Raw genomic sequence first — 15,199 nt, 5'->3', positions numbered from 1 at the left:
TAGGATTCTAGAAATAGTGATGCGTTGCTTGTATTGTTTAGATCAGGGATTTGTATTGTGAAATGATTTGGTGGTGGTGAGGGACATTTGCTTCTTAATGGAGGTGGATGGGTGGTACAGAGTCTTTTTGGAGCCCTTGGATATGTCTGTCTCCCTGGCTCTCCCACAGTGCGGGCTGCTCAGTTTGCTTCCTGTGTAGATGCAGACTCCATTTTAGCTGCAGGCTCTAAAAGCAGACCAGAGAGAGGTGCCTCCTCAACTACTCAGCCACAGCCTTGGAGGCCCAGAAGCCCCCTCCCATCCCACCTAGTCTTCGTCCATTCTGACAAGCCAGGGCTTTGAGAGCACAAGATTCAGCTTTCTGTTTTCCTGTCAGAGCAGGAGCCAGAAAATGAAACAGGAAACAGAGCGGAAGAGGAGGGGGGTGGGCAGCAGAGAAGGGAAGGAAGGAGAAATTGCTGGAAAGTAGAGCTGAAGCTCTGGACAAAGTTCTACCTCGAACGGGTGACCGTCGAGCTGTCAGAAAACGTTCTGACTTGTCACAAGAGACTCCTGTCCTTTGTACAAATAGATTTTTGAGAGAATTTGGTAATGGATAGAGGGAACCTTAGGAAAGCATGTCTTTCCTCCCTTGTGAATTCACACAGCAAGTACAGTACATTGCTGGGTTTTGTCTTTGCAAACAGAGTGCTGCTGGGAGCCTTCTGGACTTCTAGAGATTCAAGCCACAACCTCAGGCCCCAGTCACGAGTGTGCACCACAGCTTTGCCGATTCACTCACAGGCCTCTGAAGCTGAGAACCAGTGGCACTGAAAAAACTGGGGTCAGAGTCCTCTCCATTTTTCCCCTTCTCCAACACAGGACTACAATGTGCTTTCTACCGGATCCACCTGACACACAGCAGTACCGAGGGCACCTTGCGTCTCAGAGCCTGAAATGAGTGAGAACCAGAAACTACAGTCCCTGGCCCCCCACGGAACTGAGGCAGGCTAGTTTTCTTTGCCTGGAGAGATAGCAACCATCCTTTTGTTCCCACCCACGTTAATAGCTGTGGCAGAAGATAAACCCCTCCCTCAGCCGGGGCTGTGGCCAGAGGCGAACCCAGACCCTAGCTCCGTTTAGAGGACCGATTAACTGAAACCACAGAAAGGCTGTAGAATCCTGAGAAACAAGAAATCCACCAACGGAGAAGGATTTATTATCTATTTCCTTTAAGGAGGGGTGCAAAATTGTTCTAACAGTTTCCGTTACAGTGGTGCCCACCGGCCGCTCCTCCCTAACAGACGGTTTTGTTGAGTTAGCTTCTTTTTCTTCTTCTTTTTTGGCCCCACTTCCTACGAGAGCAACTGCCTGAATGAGGAAGGAGAAGAGTCCTGGGGCGGGAGGAGGGGGGGGGGATGGGGACGAGGCGCATTCTCTTAAATTTCCTTCATAATCCTCATTAGCCACCTGAGGTGGGACTGGGGATCCAAGTAGGACACGAGGTCCCCGGTAGCTGAAGGGGAAAAGCTGGGGGATCCCCCACTTTCCTCACACCCAGGACGCAGAATGCCACTGCTGGCCACAGAAACCCCAAGGCTTTTTCTTTCTATTCAGAGAACATCTACTATGTGCCAGGCCCTGTGCTGAGCTGTTGTGGCCCGACAGCAGGGAAAGTGTGGCTCGCTCTGGCTTCTTCGAAGAGGTCGCGAGGCGGCCCGAAACTCCGAGAGCCTCAGCACACACACATCGGGAACTCAGTGGATGTTTGCTGGATGCAACCCGGGCAAGAGCGCCGACTCTGACACCGGCCGACTAACGGAAGGAGGGGGAGGGGACCTGAGGCGCGTAAAGCGCCAGGGGGAACTCTTCAGGTGTCACCAAGGCGGGAAGGTGCCAAGGCAGAGGGGTGCGGACTCTTGGGTCCACGCCGTCCCCGCCCCGCGCGCCCAGAGTCAACATGGCCGCCGCGGAAGGGGGCGGGGCAGCTCCGAGTCCGGGCAGGAGGGGGGCGGGGCCGCCTCGGCGGAGCCGGTGCGCAAGCGCGGGACGCTCGGGGCCCCGGATGGAGGAGCTGAGGTTCGGGCCCCGCCTAGGAGGTCGAGACGGGCCGGCGATGTGGACCAGGCGCCAGCTCGGGAGCTTTGGAGTTCTCGGGGGAGGGAGGTCGTCAAACGGAGGCCGAGGGAAATGAGGCGGAGGCCGCCGAGAAGCGAGGAGCCCCGCCCCTCCGCCATAGCGGCTTCCCGGTGCCGCCTCTTCCTTTACAGCCTCCCGCCCTGCCCTGCCTTCCGGCCTGACGCCTGGGCCCCGCCGGCCCCCTTGGGAGTAGCCCCTGAGCCATGGCCCCCTTTGGGAGAAGAGGTGCCCACTGTCCGTTTGGGACTGTGGCCGAAAGGAAAGGGTTAGAATGGGCTTCGGACTCGGCTGGGCTGGCAGAATGCGGCTTCTGGCTCGCGACAGCCAGCGAGGCCTCTGGCTCCGAGGACCCTGAGTCACGGAAATTTACTCACTCCACAGGGGATGCTCCAAGGGAGCATCCAAGGGTCCAGGGCTCCGATTCAGGCGTCCCCAGAGTCTCAGATAGGGCCCTCCCTGCCCTAAGCATACCCAGTAAGAGCATGCGCCGTCTTCGGACAAGTATTGGGCTAGGACTTGGAAGACCTGGGTTGTTGCCCTGGCCTGAAAGAGCACATCGCCTTTGGCCCGGGTGAGGGCTGGTCGGAAGACCATGAAGTTCCAGAAGGAAAAAAAAATGACATTCTCTTTAAATATAGCCTAGGCTCTGTCACTTGACCCCAATGAGCCTCAGTTTCCACATCCATAAACTGGCGATGGTAATTATACTGGCCTCACAGGGTCTAATGAGATCTCTGATGTAAAAGCCATGGAGATTTTTATTACCACCCTGGGTATATTTAACTCACGGGAAAATAGAGTAAAACTAGTTGCCCTGTAAATGTCCTGCTAATTCAAGAATCTGTGATTTCGCAAAGGGGCTGTTGGGAAGTGCGGTCTGCAACTAGCTAAGAAGGACAACTCACTGGTTTTGTTTTTTTACTTGATTTACCTGTAAGCTAAGAATAGGTTACAAGTCTCCTGTGGTCGCTGGGGCTAGAGCTTGCTTGACTCTGGAGAGAGGAAAGGAAGAATGGAAGCCTGGTGAAGAGGCAGAGGTGGGTTAACTCCTTTTCTGCCCCCAACTTTTTCTTCTGCATGTGAGTGGGGAGTGATGGAAGAGAAAAAGTGAATTCACCCCAGGATACAGAATCAGCCGCCGTGTGAGCTTGGCTGTACCTGTTTCTACAGTTCCTCTCGATTCAGCGAGTCAGATGCTGGAAATGTTGGGTAGATTCATAAACTACCGCGGCTCTTTGGTTTTTTTCAAAAGCCTGCCTTTGAACTGAATCCTGATGAGCAAACCGGTGTGGCGTTAACGGCCCCTCCCTTCCTTCAGGCCTCCTGGCGATGGAGTGAGCCACGGGCGCCCCCTTCTGCTGAGGAAAGGGTACTGTTGGTATTGGCCAACCTTGCTCCCTTTCTGGAGGAATTGTATTTTCCTATGACTTAGGTCCTGATCTTAGCATGAGATATGGTGGAAGGAATACTTAAGGCAGTGATTTTATATCCTGAGCCAATGAACTTGTGATGCCATATCTTGTTCTTGCCACTTTCACTCAATGAGAACACAGGCTTGAAATACCTGTTTCTAATTCCAGGCCCTGGGGATATAGTTGGGAGCAAGACAGTCAAAGCCCCTGCCCTCAAAAGCAACTTAAATAAGCAACAGCAGTAAAGATGACAAGGCAGAGTACAGTGAGAGCATATCTAATAGTCTAGTGACCATCTGAGAAGAATTCCAGAAACAGATGATACCTAAAGACGTATTAGGTATTGGCCAGATAAGAAAAGAGTCTTCTAGCCCTCTCCATTAATTTCTCAGTTTTAATATTTTTTTCCTTTAGGGATAGTTCACCCCAAATCCGTGAGCTGCCTCTGGTGCTCTTGCCCCCACTTCTGATTTCCCAGACTGGTGTTTGAATGTTCCATAGGAGCCTTTCCTACTTCTTTTAGCCCAAGGAACTGTTTTTAAAAAAGCCTTAAAATTCATTCCTTGTCTCAGAATGGCTTTGTAATTGTTTATACATTGCTGCCATTCCAACAAAGACATGGGGAAATAAGAGTTTTCTCCATCCCTAGTAGTCGACTCTGTCTTCCCCCTAAGTTTGTTTTAGCAATGTGAGCTGGCTAAAGTCCTGCTGAGTGGTGGTTTTCTTTTCCTTCTCCACTTAATTTAACAGACCAGCTGAACACACATCAGAGAGCTAGGCTAGAGTGTGTAGTCATTATGGTCTTCCAGTTTAGTTCTGTGCCCCACTTTTGGGACTCTGGTTTGGGATCTAGTTTATTATTCTGGGCAGGAGGAAAAGGGCACGCACCAAATAATAGCAACCACAACATGGGTTTGCTAGTACTTTTTCACACTTTCGTCCATTTCACCATCATGACAATTTTGTAAGAGAAAATAGTCTGATCCCATTTTATACATGAAGAACTGAGGCTCAGAAACACTAACTGAGACCTTGTGAGTGACAGAGTCAGGACTGAACCCAGGTCTTTAATTCCTGCATGGGGGCATTCAGAAGGCTTTTTAAAGATTTTCTGCGAGCTTGGCTACCAGCTTCATGCCCATCTGTGTAGAACTTTCCTGACAAGATAGTGCTTCAGAGTGACACCAAGTGGTCCCATCTGCCTTCGAGATGCTTGTCCCTCATCTGGGCAGTTAGGTGGTGAAGCTTGCCATGTAGTGTCGAAGGGGGAGTCTCCTGTGAAGAATGCTTTCAAGAATTTACTTCCGGCCCGCATGTGACGTTTTCTCCTTGGGTTTTGGAGTTTAGAAGCCCGAGGGAGCTTAGTCCTGGCAGCAACACCCCTGAATTCCTGCTGGTGAGAGGATGTGGCCCCTGGATCCGTCCAGGAAAGAGGTGCTGAGGTTTGCCATCAGCTGCCGTGTCCTGACTTTGGTGCTGCAGGTAAGTCTCTGATCTTTTGTCCTGCACATGCTGGGCTAGACACTAAGAATCATCCCCATTTTCTTTCTGCCTCCCAGGTGTACCCTTCCATGTGGTTGGAACCATAGACACTTATGCCTGATAACTAAGAAGTGGCTGAGACTCTTAGATATGGTCTTTTAAAAAATATTTATTTTTTAGTAAACATCATGCTCAGTGTGGGTCTCAAACTCACAACTCCAAGAACAAGAGTTACAAGCTCTACTGACTGAGCCAGCCAGGCCCCCCAGAAATGGTCTTTTAATCCCTTGTTTTACACATGAAGCAGCAGAGGCCCAGAAAGCTTAAATGGCTTCCCTAAAGACACATAGCAAGTTAGAGAAGGGCCAGAGTCAGACCCCAGAAGTTCCTAACTTCAGAGCTAGTGGTCTCTTTAATAGACCATGAGGTTCTGTAATGAGAGATGCCTTTACGACATGACAGCGCAAGGCATTGCCCTGAGTCCCTTTACCAGGAGACTGAGCACTGTGTCAGTCAGCTGAGTGCACGATCCTGAGACAATCTGTGTATATTTGGTTAGTCAGCAATGTCCCAACTCTTCCCCTTGGCATCTCCCCTTGATGCCTCACCCACCACAACCCTCAGAATGCATTCGCACCTTTACAACTCCCTTTCCCCTCCAAGGCTGCTCTTGATAAATATTTTAATCACATTTCACACATATAGGAATTCTATCTGGTGCCTAGCACAGTGCTCAGTGCTTAGTATGTTCTCAGTATGTGTTGTTGAATGTATGTCAACAACCTAGGGATGTTATGTTAGCATGATTATGTGTGATTTTTTTTTTTCTTCCCACAAATGCCACTTTCTCAGGCTCATAGCTGTTTCCTCTCTGGAAACCTCCTTTCTCCCTTCCCACACTATAAGGCATAGCAGCCTCCACTGGGCCCCAGGTTTAGTTAAAAGTAGCTTCAACTTGGAGACGAGGGCTGTTATCTGTGACTGTGTCTCTTGTCCCATTTGTTTTCACTGTTGAAAGTGGCCTGATAAACCGACCAAAAAGAGAGAGAGCCCTAAAAATGGAATTATACGGGGAAACTGACTCAGTGATGGCTTTGAACAGCCTCAGATGAGTGACTGGCAGGACTGTGAACTGGCGTCCAGGATAGGGAACCAGGACTAATTCTCATGGTGATCTGGAAACGAGTATGTCTCCTCTTCTCTCACTCAGCCACTACAGTTGTATTAAGGGCCTACTCTTTTGAGAACTGTGGTAGGTGGTGAGTATGGAAAGTCTTGGTCTCTTTTCCTTAAGTAGTTGACAATCTAATGATGCAAAGAGACATTTAACAATAATTCTGTTTCCTTATCCCTCTCTTTCCCCCAGCCCCCTTCCAGCTTTAAATCTCATGCCTCAGATGATACCCCCAGTTATCCTTCATTATTGCTGGCATCTCTGTTAATGACAACTCATTCCCCTCCATTCCTTGAAGGTTTGAGCTCCCGATTCACCGTTGCTCTTTCCAGAACTACTGTTGATTTCTTGGTGGTTTCAATATTAATAAAGCTGATACAACTAACCACTATCTCCTATCTTTCCGACTCACTCCCTCTAGTAACCCAGTTCTAACGGTTCTTCCACCCCCTCAGAACTTAAAATCCATTGGTTCTACTGCCGTTTCACTGTGCCTCATCCACCTTATGGCTTCCATGCCCCTTAGCCAGCTAGATTCCATGGTCTCCCAGGCATACACGCATAATTCGCTTGCTCCCTTCTCCCTGGCTTCGTCACAAGACAAAAGCCTAGCCACAGCTCAGTTTCATTCTCTCTATTCCTGCATCTGCCTAGAGAAGAACACACAACTGTCTTGACTGGTCTCTTTCTCTGCAAGGTCAGTGGCCCAAGTGAGCCCTTAGTGCTACCTGGCAATCTTATTTCCCTGGCCCATTCACCCTCCCGTTCTCTCAAATTGTTCTGCACATCCGAATCCCTCTGGGGAAATTTTTTAAAAAATGTCAATGCCCAGGGTGTGTCCCATACCAGTTCAGTCATTAACTCTGGGGATGGGACCCAGACCTCAGTATTTTTTAATCTCCTTGGGTGATTCCAGTGCGCAGCCTGTTTTGAGAACTGGGGTCATAGATGACTTATTTTACATGTTGTTTTTTTTCTTCCTCTTTGTTCAAGTCCCTAACCCCTTTTCCCCAGCTTGCTTCCCTGAGTGAAAACTCAGAATAATAGATGCAGTCAGAAGTGACCTTGTACCTGCTCCCACCACCTCCGTCACATGCGTGCATCTGCACCTCTGGGCCTTTACTGCTGAAGTGGGGCTGAAGCCAGCTGTCTTCTTCAGGCCCCGCTCCTCTACCAGCATAGTGGTTCCTACCCCTTTCTGCCTGCTGCAGCCATTCTCCCTGATCACCTGCAAACCTGGTGGTCGCCTTTCCACCGGATTGTTCCCATTCACAAACAGACACTTATCTCCCACATTGTCGTTCGTTACTACCCCATTTACAGCCAAATGCATCCAAATAGTTGTCTATTCCTGCAGTCTCCCTTCTCCCTTTCTTTGCCAAACCCAGTCCATGAAGTCTGCCGCGTCCTCAGCTCCACCGAATAGCTCTTGCGAACTTACCAGTGACCTACACGTTTCTAAACCCAGCGGCCATTTTTCAGTCCCCATCTTCCCTGACCTCCCAGTAGCACTTAACAGAGTTGATCACTCCCTTGCTTCACTGGGTTCTCAGACACCACTCTCTCCTGGTTCTCTTCGTACCTCACTGACTATTCCTTTTTTATCTTCATTCTGGATCCTCATTGTCCTTCAAGCCTCTAAATGTTGACACATCCAGGGCCCAGTCCCCTGATAACTCTAGCCATACTTCCTCTCCAGGTGATCGCATTCAGTCTCATGACTTTAAATACCCTCTGTGCACTTATGATGCTTCAATTTATGTCTCCAGCCATGACCACCCTCCTGACCCTCAGACTCCTATATCTCACTGCCTTGTTGACCTCTGCGCTGGAATGTCGAACTCAAATGTAGCTAGTCTAGAACTGAACTCCTGGTTGTCCGCCAACAAGTCTGTTCTTCCTCATTTTATTAAATAGTAATTCTTCCCTTCCAGTTGCTCAACAGCAATGCTAGTTCTCCTTCATCCCGCAGGCTTTCTTCAATGCCGTCATCCCAGATCACCGTGCAGAAGCCTTCTCTCCTCCTCGCCTCGCCCCCTCGGGCTCTGTGGACCAACTTGTGGAAGGTCTTTTGGGTGGCCTGTCTCACTGGGATGCTGAACACTTCCTGTTCATTGCCGAGCACGGCTATCTGTATGAGCACAACTTCGCCTTCTTCCCTGGCTTCCCCCTGGCTCTCCTGCTGGGAGCGGAACTCCTGAGACCCCTGCGGGCATTACTGAACCTACGGAGTTGCCTGTTGATCTCAGTAGCATTGCTCAATTCCTTGTTCTCCGTGCTGGCTGCAGTCGCACTTCACGACCTGGGCTGTCTGGTTTTGCACTGTCCCCGCCAGGCCTTTTACGGAGCCCTGCTCTTCTGCCTCAGCCCGGCCAATGTCTTCCTGGCAGCTGGTTACTCAGAAGCTTTGTTTGCCCTTCTGACATTCAGCGCCATGGGGCAGCTGGAAAGGGGCCGAAGCTGGACTAGTGGACTCCTCTTTGCCCTTGCCACAGGTGTACGCTCCAATGGGCTGGTCAACATTGGCTTCCTCGTGTATTCTCAGTGCCAAGGCTTTCTGTCTTCTCTCCTGGTGCTGAATCCTCTGAGACAACTCTTGAAGCTGATGGGCTCTGTGTTCTTCTCTGTGCTCATGCTTAGCCTTCCCTTTGCCCTCTTTCAGTATTATGCCTATACCCAGTTCTGTCTGTCAGGCTCAGCCCACCCCATCCCTAAGCCCTTGCTGCAGTTAGCTGTAGACAAGGGCTACCGGATCGTGGAGGGAAATGAGCCACCTTGGTGCTCCTGGGAACTTCCCCTAATATACAGCTATATCCAAGACGTCTACTGGAATGTTGGCTTTTTGAGATATTATGAGCTCAAGCAGGTGCCCAATTTCCTACTGGCTGCACCAGTGGCCCTACTGGTTGCCTGGGCAACGTGGACATATGTGACCACCCACCCTTGGCTCTGCCTTACTCTTGGGATGCAAAGGAGCAAGAAGAGTAAGACCCTAGAAAAATCTGATTCTGGATTCCTCAGCCCTCGGGTGTTTGTGTACGTGGTCCACGCTGCAGCACTGCTGCTGTTCGGCAGTCTGTGCATGCATGTTCAGGTGAGGTGGGCGCCTGGCTGGGATGAGGGGGTGAACACAGGCAGAACCCTTTGGCCCAGGGACAAGGAAGCCTGCTAACTTCCCATTTGAGAAAGCTGCACCTAATTTATTCGTTCCACAACTATTTGTGGGCTTTCTTTATCTGGATCCTGGGTCAGATCACTGAGGAATGGGACAAGTGAGATAAGATTGCTGCCCAATGGGTCTCATGGTAGAAATGGGGAGACACTTACCGGGTAAAATCCTAGTATAGTGGGATGGAAGAGGAGTTACTGTTTTGAGATAAAGTATTGTGGAAGCACTAAGCAAAAAGTAGCTAACAGACTGAAGGAGTTGAGGAGGGCGTCATATTAAGGCTAGGTCCTAAAGAGTAAGAAGGAATGCGTTTAAGAAGCAGAGGAAAACTATTCTGGGCAGATGAAGGGTATGTGCAGAGGCACGAGAGAGTTGTAGAAGGACCTGATGAGACAGTGATAAAGGAATAAGCGCAGAGAAGAACTCGGGACCTGTGCCTGCCGCACTGTTAACGGCCGGAGCGTCTGCCTGACTGTCGATGCGTTGAGGCAGTCTCTGCTCTAGCAGATGCCGCCTCCAGAGGAGCTCCCTTGTGCATGTTTGGGGTGGGGGTGGGGAGATAGGGATGGGAAGTGTTCGCTACTTTCTATTTTTTTAAAATTCTTGGCTGTGGCCCCATTTCCCACATAATCCCGAGGAAGTTTTTTCCCTCTGTGCGGGCCACTCCTTGGCAGTTTCTGCCTCTTGGAGGCGCCCATCGGCTGTTTGTGAAGTTCTCTGGGCTGTGTGAATAAGAGACACAGGGGAAATAGAAAGTAGCATTCTGTGTTTGTAGCTGGATTAACTAGTAGAGTGAGTGCCAGCAGAGCTTAGAGTTTCCAGCTTAGATGAGGGAGGCCATGTGGAGACTTGGCTCTGAACTCCCCTAGAAGGGAAAATGTTGAACTGCAGGATCCCTGGCCCCCTTTCCCTCTGTTTTGCCATTCCCAGGGGATGAGGGAACCACTTCGGGTCCCCAGAGCCCCATGTCACAGCCTAGTGTTTAGAGTCCAGGCCCTAGACTAACCTTGGACCCCTAGAGTTTTTAGTATTGATTGGCCCATTACTGTAGTAACTAGTCTGGAGCTGTTTATTTGTAACATCGAGGTCACCCGGCTGGTGTCACACACAGCTTCATCAGGCACATCCTAAGTTCTGCTGCGTCTCTGTTCCGGTACAATACATGTCTTGTCATGGGGTTATAGTTCACCTGGCAGCAGGGAAGCCCCAGGCTGGTCCAGTTTGAAGCAGTGACAGTCCAATAAACGTGGGTTTCCCCTCTTATGATTTTCAGGTTCTCACCAGGTTTCTAGGTTCCTCCACTCCTATTGTGTACTGGTTTCCAGCTTGCTTACTTCAGGATCAAGAGCCACTGCTGAAATCCCTAGAGACTGGGTCTTGGAAGCCGCTTGCAGGGGACTCCCCACCAGGACAAAAGGTCCCCAGGAATTCAATCATGGGACTTTTGTACAACTGGAAAACCTGTTCTCTAGTCACACGTTGCATTCTGAGCTACTTCCTGTCTTACTGGCTCCTGGGACTACTCCTGCATTGCAACTTCCTGCCTTGGACATGACCGGGAGTCTCCGGGGTCTGGAAGTACAGATACATACTGGGACTGTCTCCGCTGCCCTGGGACCCTTGCTCCGTCCATTAGAACGCCTCTGTCTCTCTCTCTCAACGCTGGTCAGGACTGGGAGAAGTATAAGCCACTGGAGAGCCCCTGCTGGTCCTGGCTGTGGCAAATTTTGAGTAGTAGCTGCTTTCTCTGTAAGTGAAGAAATCATACTCCAGGTCTAAAGTTACACTTGGATCTGTTCCCTCCACCAAGCAAAGCAAAGATAGTTACAGACTTACCACTGACCCACATGTAAATTTAAACGTAAATTATTTACATGTCAGTTTCAGCAAAGGCTCTAGCCGATAGGCTGGTAGTAGTCCACACGTGATGGCGGAAGTCTGAACAGGATAATGGCAGTAAGAAGCAAAGTGGGACCACCTTTTCAAAATGGGACATTGTTTCTGATTATTTTTTTCATGATTTCTTCATTTATTTATATGAAAAAAACTTGTAAAGATAAGCAAATTAAACTACTTTTGGTTATGCATGCAATGAATTACCTTTTTTAAAACACTACAAATTTCCTAGGGAAAAAGTCGTGGTAAAAAGAACATTGCACAAAGAGGCAGGAGACCCGGATTGTAGTCCTCTCAGTAAAACCTCATTTACCAGCTCTGTGACCTTGAGAGGGATTTCACAGCCTTAGTTACCTCTTCTGAACCTGGGGGAAATAACATTATCCTACTGGGAGAGGAGAGAGGATGGGCCATATAGTCTAGTAGGTCCCTTTCTGCTCTAAGATCTTCAGAGCTCCCTTAAGCCATGGGATCACCCCAGTCTCAACACTGCATGTAGCGGCTCCAACATGTGACTTTAGGAGAAAATATCCACTTCTCCTGCTTTCAGGACTTAGAAGAAATCCTCCCTCCTTAGGTGCAACTCTGAGGACTAACTCAAGTGACCATTCCTTTGAATGAGGAAAAGCAGTGACACCTGGCAAATAAGGTCGCCTGACCTGTGTAAGTAAATCTGTGCCGGGCAAGTAAAGGGTCAAATGGTGACTGGTTTTCCTGATGTGCCCAAGTGTCTGTGCTTGATTGGTTGGTGGACATGGGTCAGAGGAGCCAACTGGGCAGCATGAATTGAAAGATCGTGGGTAAGTACAAAGTTGGACGAAATGGTATCTTCCTGGCTCCCGTTTGGTTATGAGCCCATCACTGTACTGGTAGTAAGAGCACTGACCCCTCCTGAGTTATTTTTGTTCATTCTTTGAGCCAGGTAAGAGGCTCTGTATCATCACCACTCAATCCCTATTTAAGCTAAAAAATCCACCAAGCAGAAATTTCAAAGTAGATGGGTAATCATAGCTTCTGGAGAGCACGGAGAATTGGAATTTTGACATGCTCCCTCTGACCATGACAGAAAGCTGAACTTGCCAGCTGAAGGGAAGCTCCTGGCTGAGCCCCAACACCCTCTGTGGGAGCTTCTAGTCAGCCTGGCCAATAAGCATTTCCCATCCATTGCCCCAGCTTTAGCACAGCTGAGAGCATTTGGTCCAGAGTCAAATGCTTCTGAAAATGTACACACAGATCGGGGCAGCCCTCTGCCTTCTGCCAAGACACCCGAGTGCCCTTCTTGGCAAAAGAGGATAACCCCTGCCCTAGTGTCCCTCCAGTTGGCAGAAACCGTTCCCTCCTTCCTCACCAACAGCTGCAAATCCAGGGATTTCCACCCTGTGTGCAGGAAGACTTGAGGCCCTATTTCAGCTCTGTACCACAGAGGTAGGAGCACTAGATTCTTTGCTTTCCTGGATTCTCCACTCTACCTCTTTTTAGGGATGAGCAGGACTGGTTGCATGCAGACACAAATTCTTTCAAGGACCAGAAACCCTTTAAGTGGAAATCCCACCTTCTCCTCTAATAGGGAGGAACCAAACTCTGGTATTCTGCAAAGGCCATCATGGTCACCTTTGATCATAGAGGAGATAACTGAGGACCCCAGCTAGGTGGACACACCTGGTATGTGACCTGGAGACTTCTCTCTGACCTTGGCGGGATCTAGTTGCTATTCTCCAAGGATCTAAGGAATGGGCTGATTTTATGGCCAGCAGCTGTCCTTTTACCATCCTATTAACAGTCTTTAATAGTCTGCGAGAGGAGCATGAAGGGCCCAAGGCAGGAAGCTTCCTGTTTACCCTAAGGTCTAACAATGCTGCAGCTGGGTTGGGCGTCTACAATTTCAGAGAAAAGTCATTTCCTTCTGAGACCCAGCTAAAACAGAAACCAGACGCTTCATACACCTAAGAAGTAGATGCTTTTTTGTTCTTTAATGAAGGTGGGAGGAGAGGGAGTGTTTGACATGTCTTTACCAGTCCCCTTGAGGAAAAATCACTTCTTTTCTTGAACAGACCTTCTCACCTTCATCTAAAAATGTAGTGTGTGCAGGCTCAGAGGATTTGAAATTGATTGGTTCTTTAAACAATTGTTTATTAATGCCTATTTTAGGGACTAAAGGTGACTCGCTATACCTCCTGTCCTCAAATAACTGTCTAATAGAGTTGGTAGCAGATACACAGAAACGTTAATCAAGATAGAAGCTGGTAAATTCTGGAGACTGAAGGGCCACTTGAACTTCTTGCTCTATAGCTCTCTACTTGAGCTTTTTATGATTAGGAAGAATTAAAGTTTTGCTTGTATGCATAGGAAAAGGTAAGTGAGGTACAGATTAAGTCCTCTGTAAATTCACACAAGATGGTGATCCTTTCCAGTTTGTAATACTTGAACAGACTTGGTGGGGAAATAGCCTTTGAGCTGGACTCGAAGGTTGGAGAGGATTTGAGAGTTAAGGGCAGAGAATGAGTATAGGAAGCAGGCCACGGGAACAGGACAGGGAGAAGCTCAGCTTGAGTGGAACTGAGATATTGTCATTGAGATCTGTGTACTGATGCATAAATGTCAGCCAGATACTGAATCTCTGAGCCTCAGTTTCCTCATCTGTGAAGTGAGGATAACACTGTCTACCTCATAGATACAAATAACATCATCTCTCTCCTCAGGTGGTTGTGGAAACAAAATGAAAAGTGTTTAGAACAGTCCAACAAAGGAATAGCTGCACTTCAGACATGCTGATCTTACAGTGACTGCACATTCAACACATTCATATGCCAGGAAATGTGGAACCGGAGGCAAGGAGAGAGGTCAGGGAGCCATCCACACAGACATGATCTTTACAGCAGCAGCCGTGATCTTGGATGAGACTGTCAAAAAGAAAAGTGTAGAGGGGCGCCTGGGTGGCTTAGTCGGTTAAGTGTCCGACTTTCGCTTAGGTCATGATCTCACGGTTCGTGGGTTCGAGCCCCGCGTCGGGCTCTGTGCTCACTGCCAGCTGAGAGCCTGGAGCCTGTTTCAGTCTGTGACTCCCTCTCTCTCTGACCCTCCCCTGCTCACGCTGTCTCTCTCTCTCCTAGAAATAAATAAAAAATATTAAAAAAAAAAAAAAAAGAAAGAAAAGTGTAGAGACAGAAGGAGGGCCCGTAAGATCTTGGGCAAGTGATTCAACTTCTCTAAACCTGTTTTCTCATCCTGGAAAATGGGGGTGATAGCAGCAACCACACAGCGTAGTTCTGAGGATTAAATGAGACACTAGATAAAGCACTAGCGTGGCACCTGGCAATAGTAAGAACTTCGTGAATGGTAGCTATTTATCATCAAACACTTAAACATCATCATCAAAAGACTAGAAAAAAATAGTATCGGGGAAGAGAGTTTCAAGAACAAAAAGATGGTTACTAGGATCACACACTGTTAAAGAAAGATTGAGGAAAGTTATTGGTTTAGGGATTAGGATAGACTAGCTGCTGTAATAAGCAACTTCTAAAACTCTGGCTTTATCTACAAGCTCCTTTCTTGTTTACATTGTAGTTTGGTGGAGGTTTGGAGAGGGAAGCCTCTTCTATCTAATCATTTGGAACCTGGGCTTCTTCCATTTTGTGACTCTCCCTTCCTCTAGGGGTTCAGAGTCCTCTGCTTTCAAAGAGGTTGTAAGAGGCCCAGCCTAAAAGAGACGCACATCACTTGCATTTCATACCATTGGCTAGAACTCAGTCTCATGGCCGCATCTAACTGCAAGGGAGGTGGGGAAGTAGGGCTCCCAGATGAAATACAGGATGCCCAGTTAAACTTTAATTTTGGGTAAACAAATATTTTTTCAGTATAATTATGTTTCAAACGTTGCACAGGACATACTTCTACTAAGAAATTCTTCGTTGTTTATCGGAAATTCAGATTTAACCAGGCAGCCTGTAT

At 48.6% G+C, this 15,199-nt stretch overlaps 1 protein-coding gene across 7 annotated transcripts; it reads left to right on the top strand.

Moving 5' to 3' along the window:
• Positions 1-2,000: 2,000 nt before the first annotated feature.
• PIGV (phosphatidylinositol glycan anchor biosynthesis class V) lies at positions 2,001-11,447 on the top strand. 7 transcript variants are annotated; one of them, XM_039233133.1, is made up of 5 exons: positions 2,001-2,058; positions 3,057-3,155; positions 4,878-5,012; positions 8,141-9,280; positions 10,629-11,447. In XM_039233133.1, the coding sequence occupies exons 3-5, from the start codon at positions 4,935-4,937 to the stop codon at positions 10,908-10,910; spliced, it is 1,500 nt and encodes a 499-aa protein (XP_039089064.1). In that variant the 5' UTR covers positions 2,001-2,058; positions 3,057-3,155; positions 4,878-4,934; the 3' UTR covers positions 10,911-11,447. The 7 variants fall into 7 exon arrangements, with proteins under 7 accessions (XP_039089064.1, XP_039089082.1, XP_039089073.1 ...); XM_039233151.1 differs by lacking the exon at positions 2,001-2,058 and adding an exon at positions 2,065-2,228; XM_039233142.1 differs by lacking the exon at positions 2,001-2,058 and adding an exon at positions 2,065-2,343.
• Positions 11,448-15,199: the final 3,752 nt, after the last annotated feature.

This window comes from Hyaena hyaena, unplaced genomic scaffold (genome assembly GCF_003009895.1).
Source record: "Hyaena hyaena isolate Hyena2069 unplaced genomic scaffold, ASM300989v1 scaffold_3, whole genome shotgun sequence".
Lineage (NCBI taxonomy): Eukaryota > Metazoa > Chordata > Mammalia > Carnivora > Hyaenidae > Hyaena > Hyaena hyaena.
Note: the sequence above shows the minus strand (reverse complement) of the source record. Positions and strands in the feature narration are given on the sequence as shown.

What these genes read in the sequence shown, in the direction of transcription:
- PIGV (XM_039233133.1), top strand. Translation starts at nt 4,935, where the DNA reads ATGTGGCCCCTGGATCCGTCCAGGAAAGAGGTGCTGAGGTTTGCCATC. An exon ending in TCCTGACTTTGGTGCTGCAG is followed by an intron (nt 5,013 to 8,140) that starts GTAAGTCTCTGA and finishes CAGCAATGCTAG; the next exon opens with TTCTCCTTCATCCCGCAGGC. An exon ending in GTCTGTGCATGCATGTTCAG is followed by an intron (nt 9,281 to 10,628) that starts GTGAGGTGGGCG and finishes TATGATTTTCAG; the next exon opens with GTTCTCACCAGGTTTCTAGG.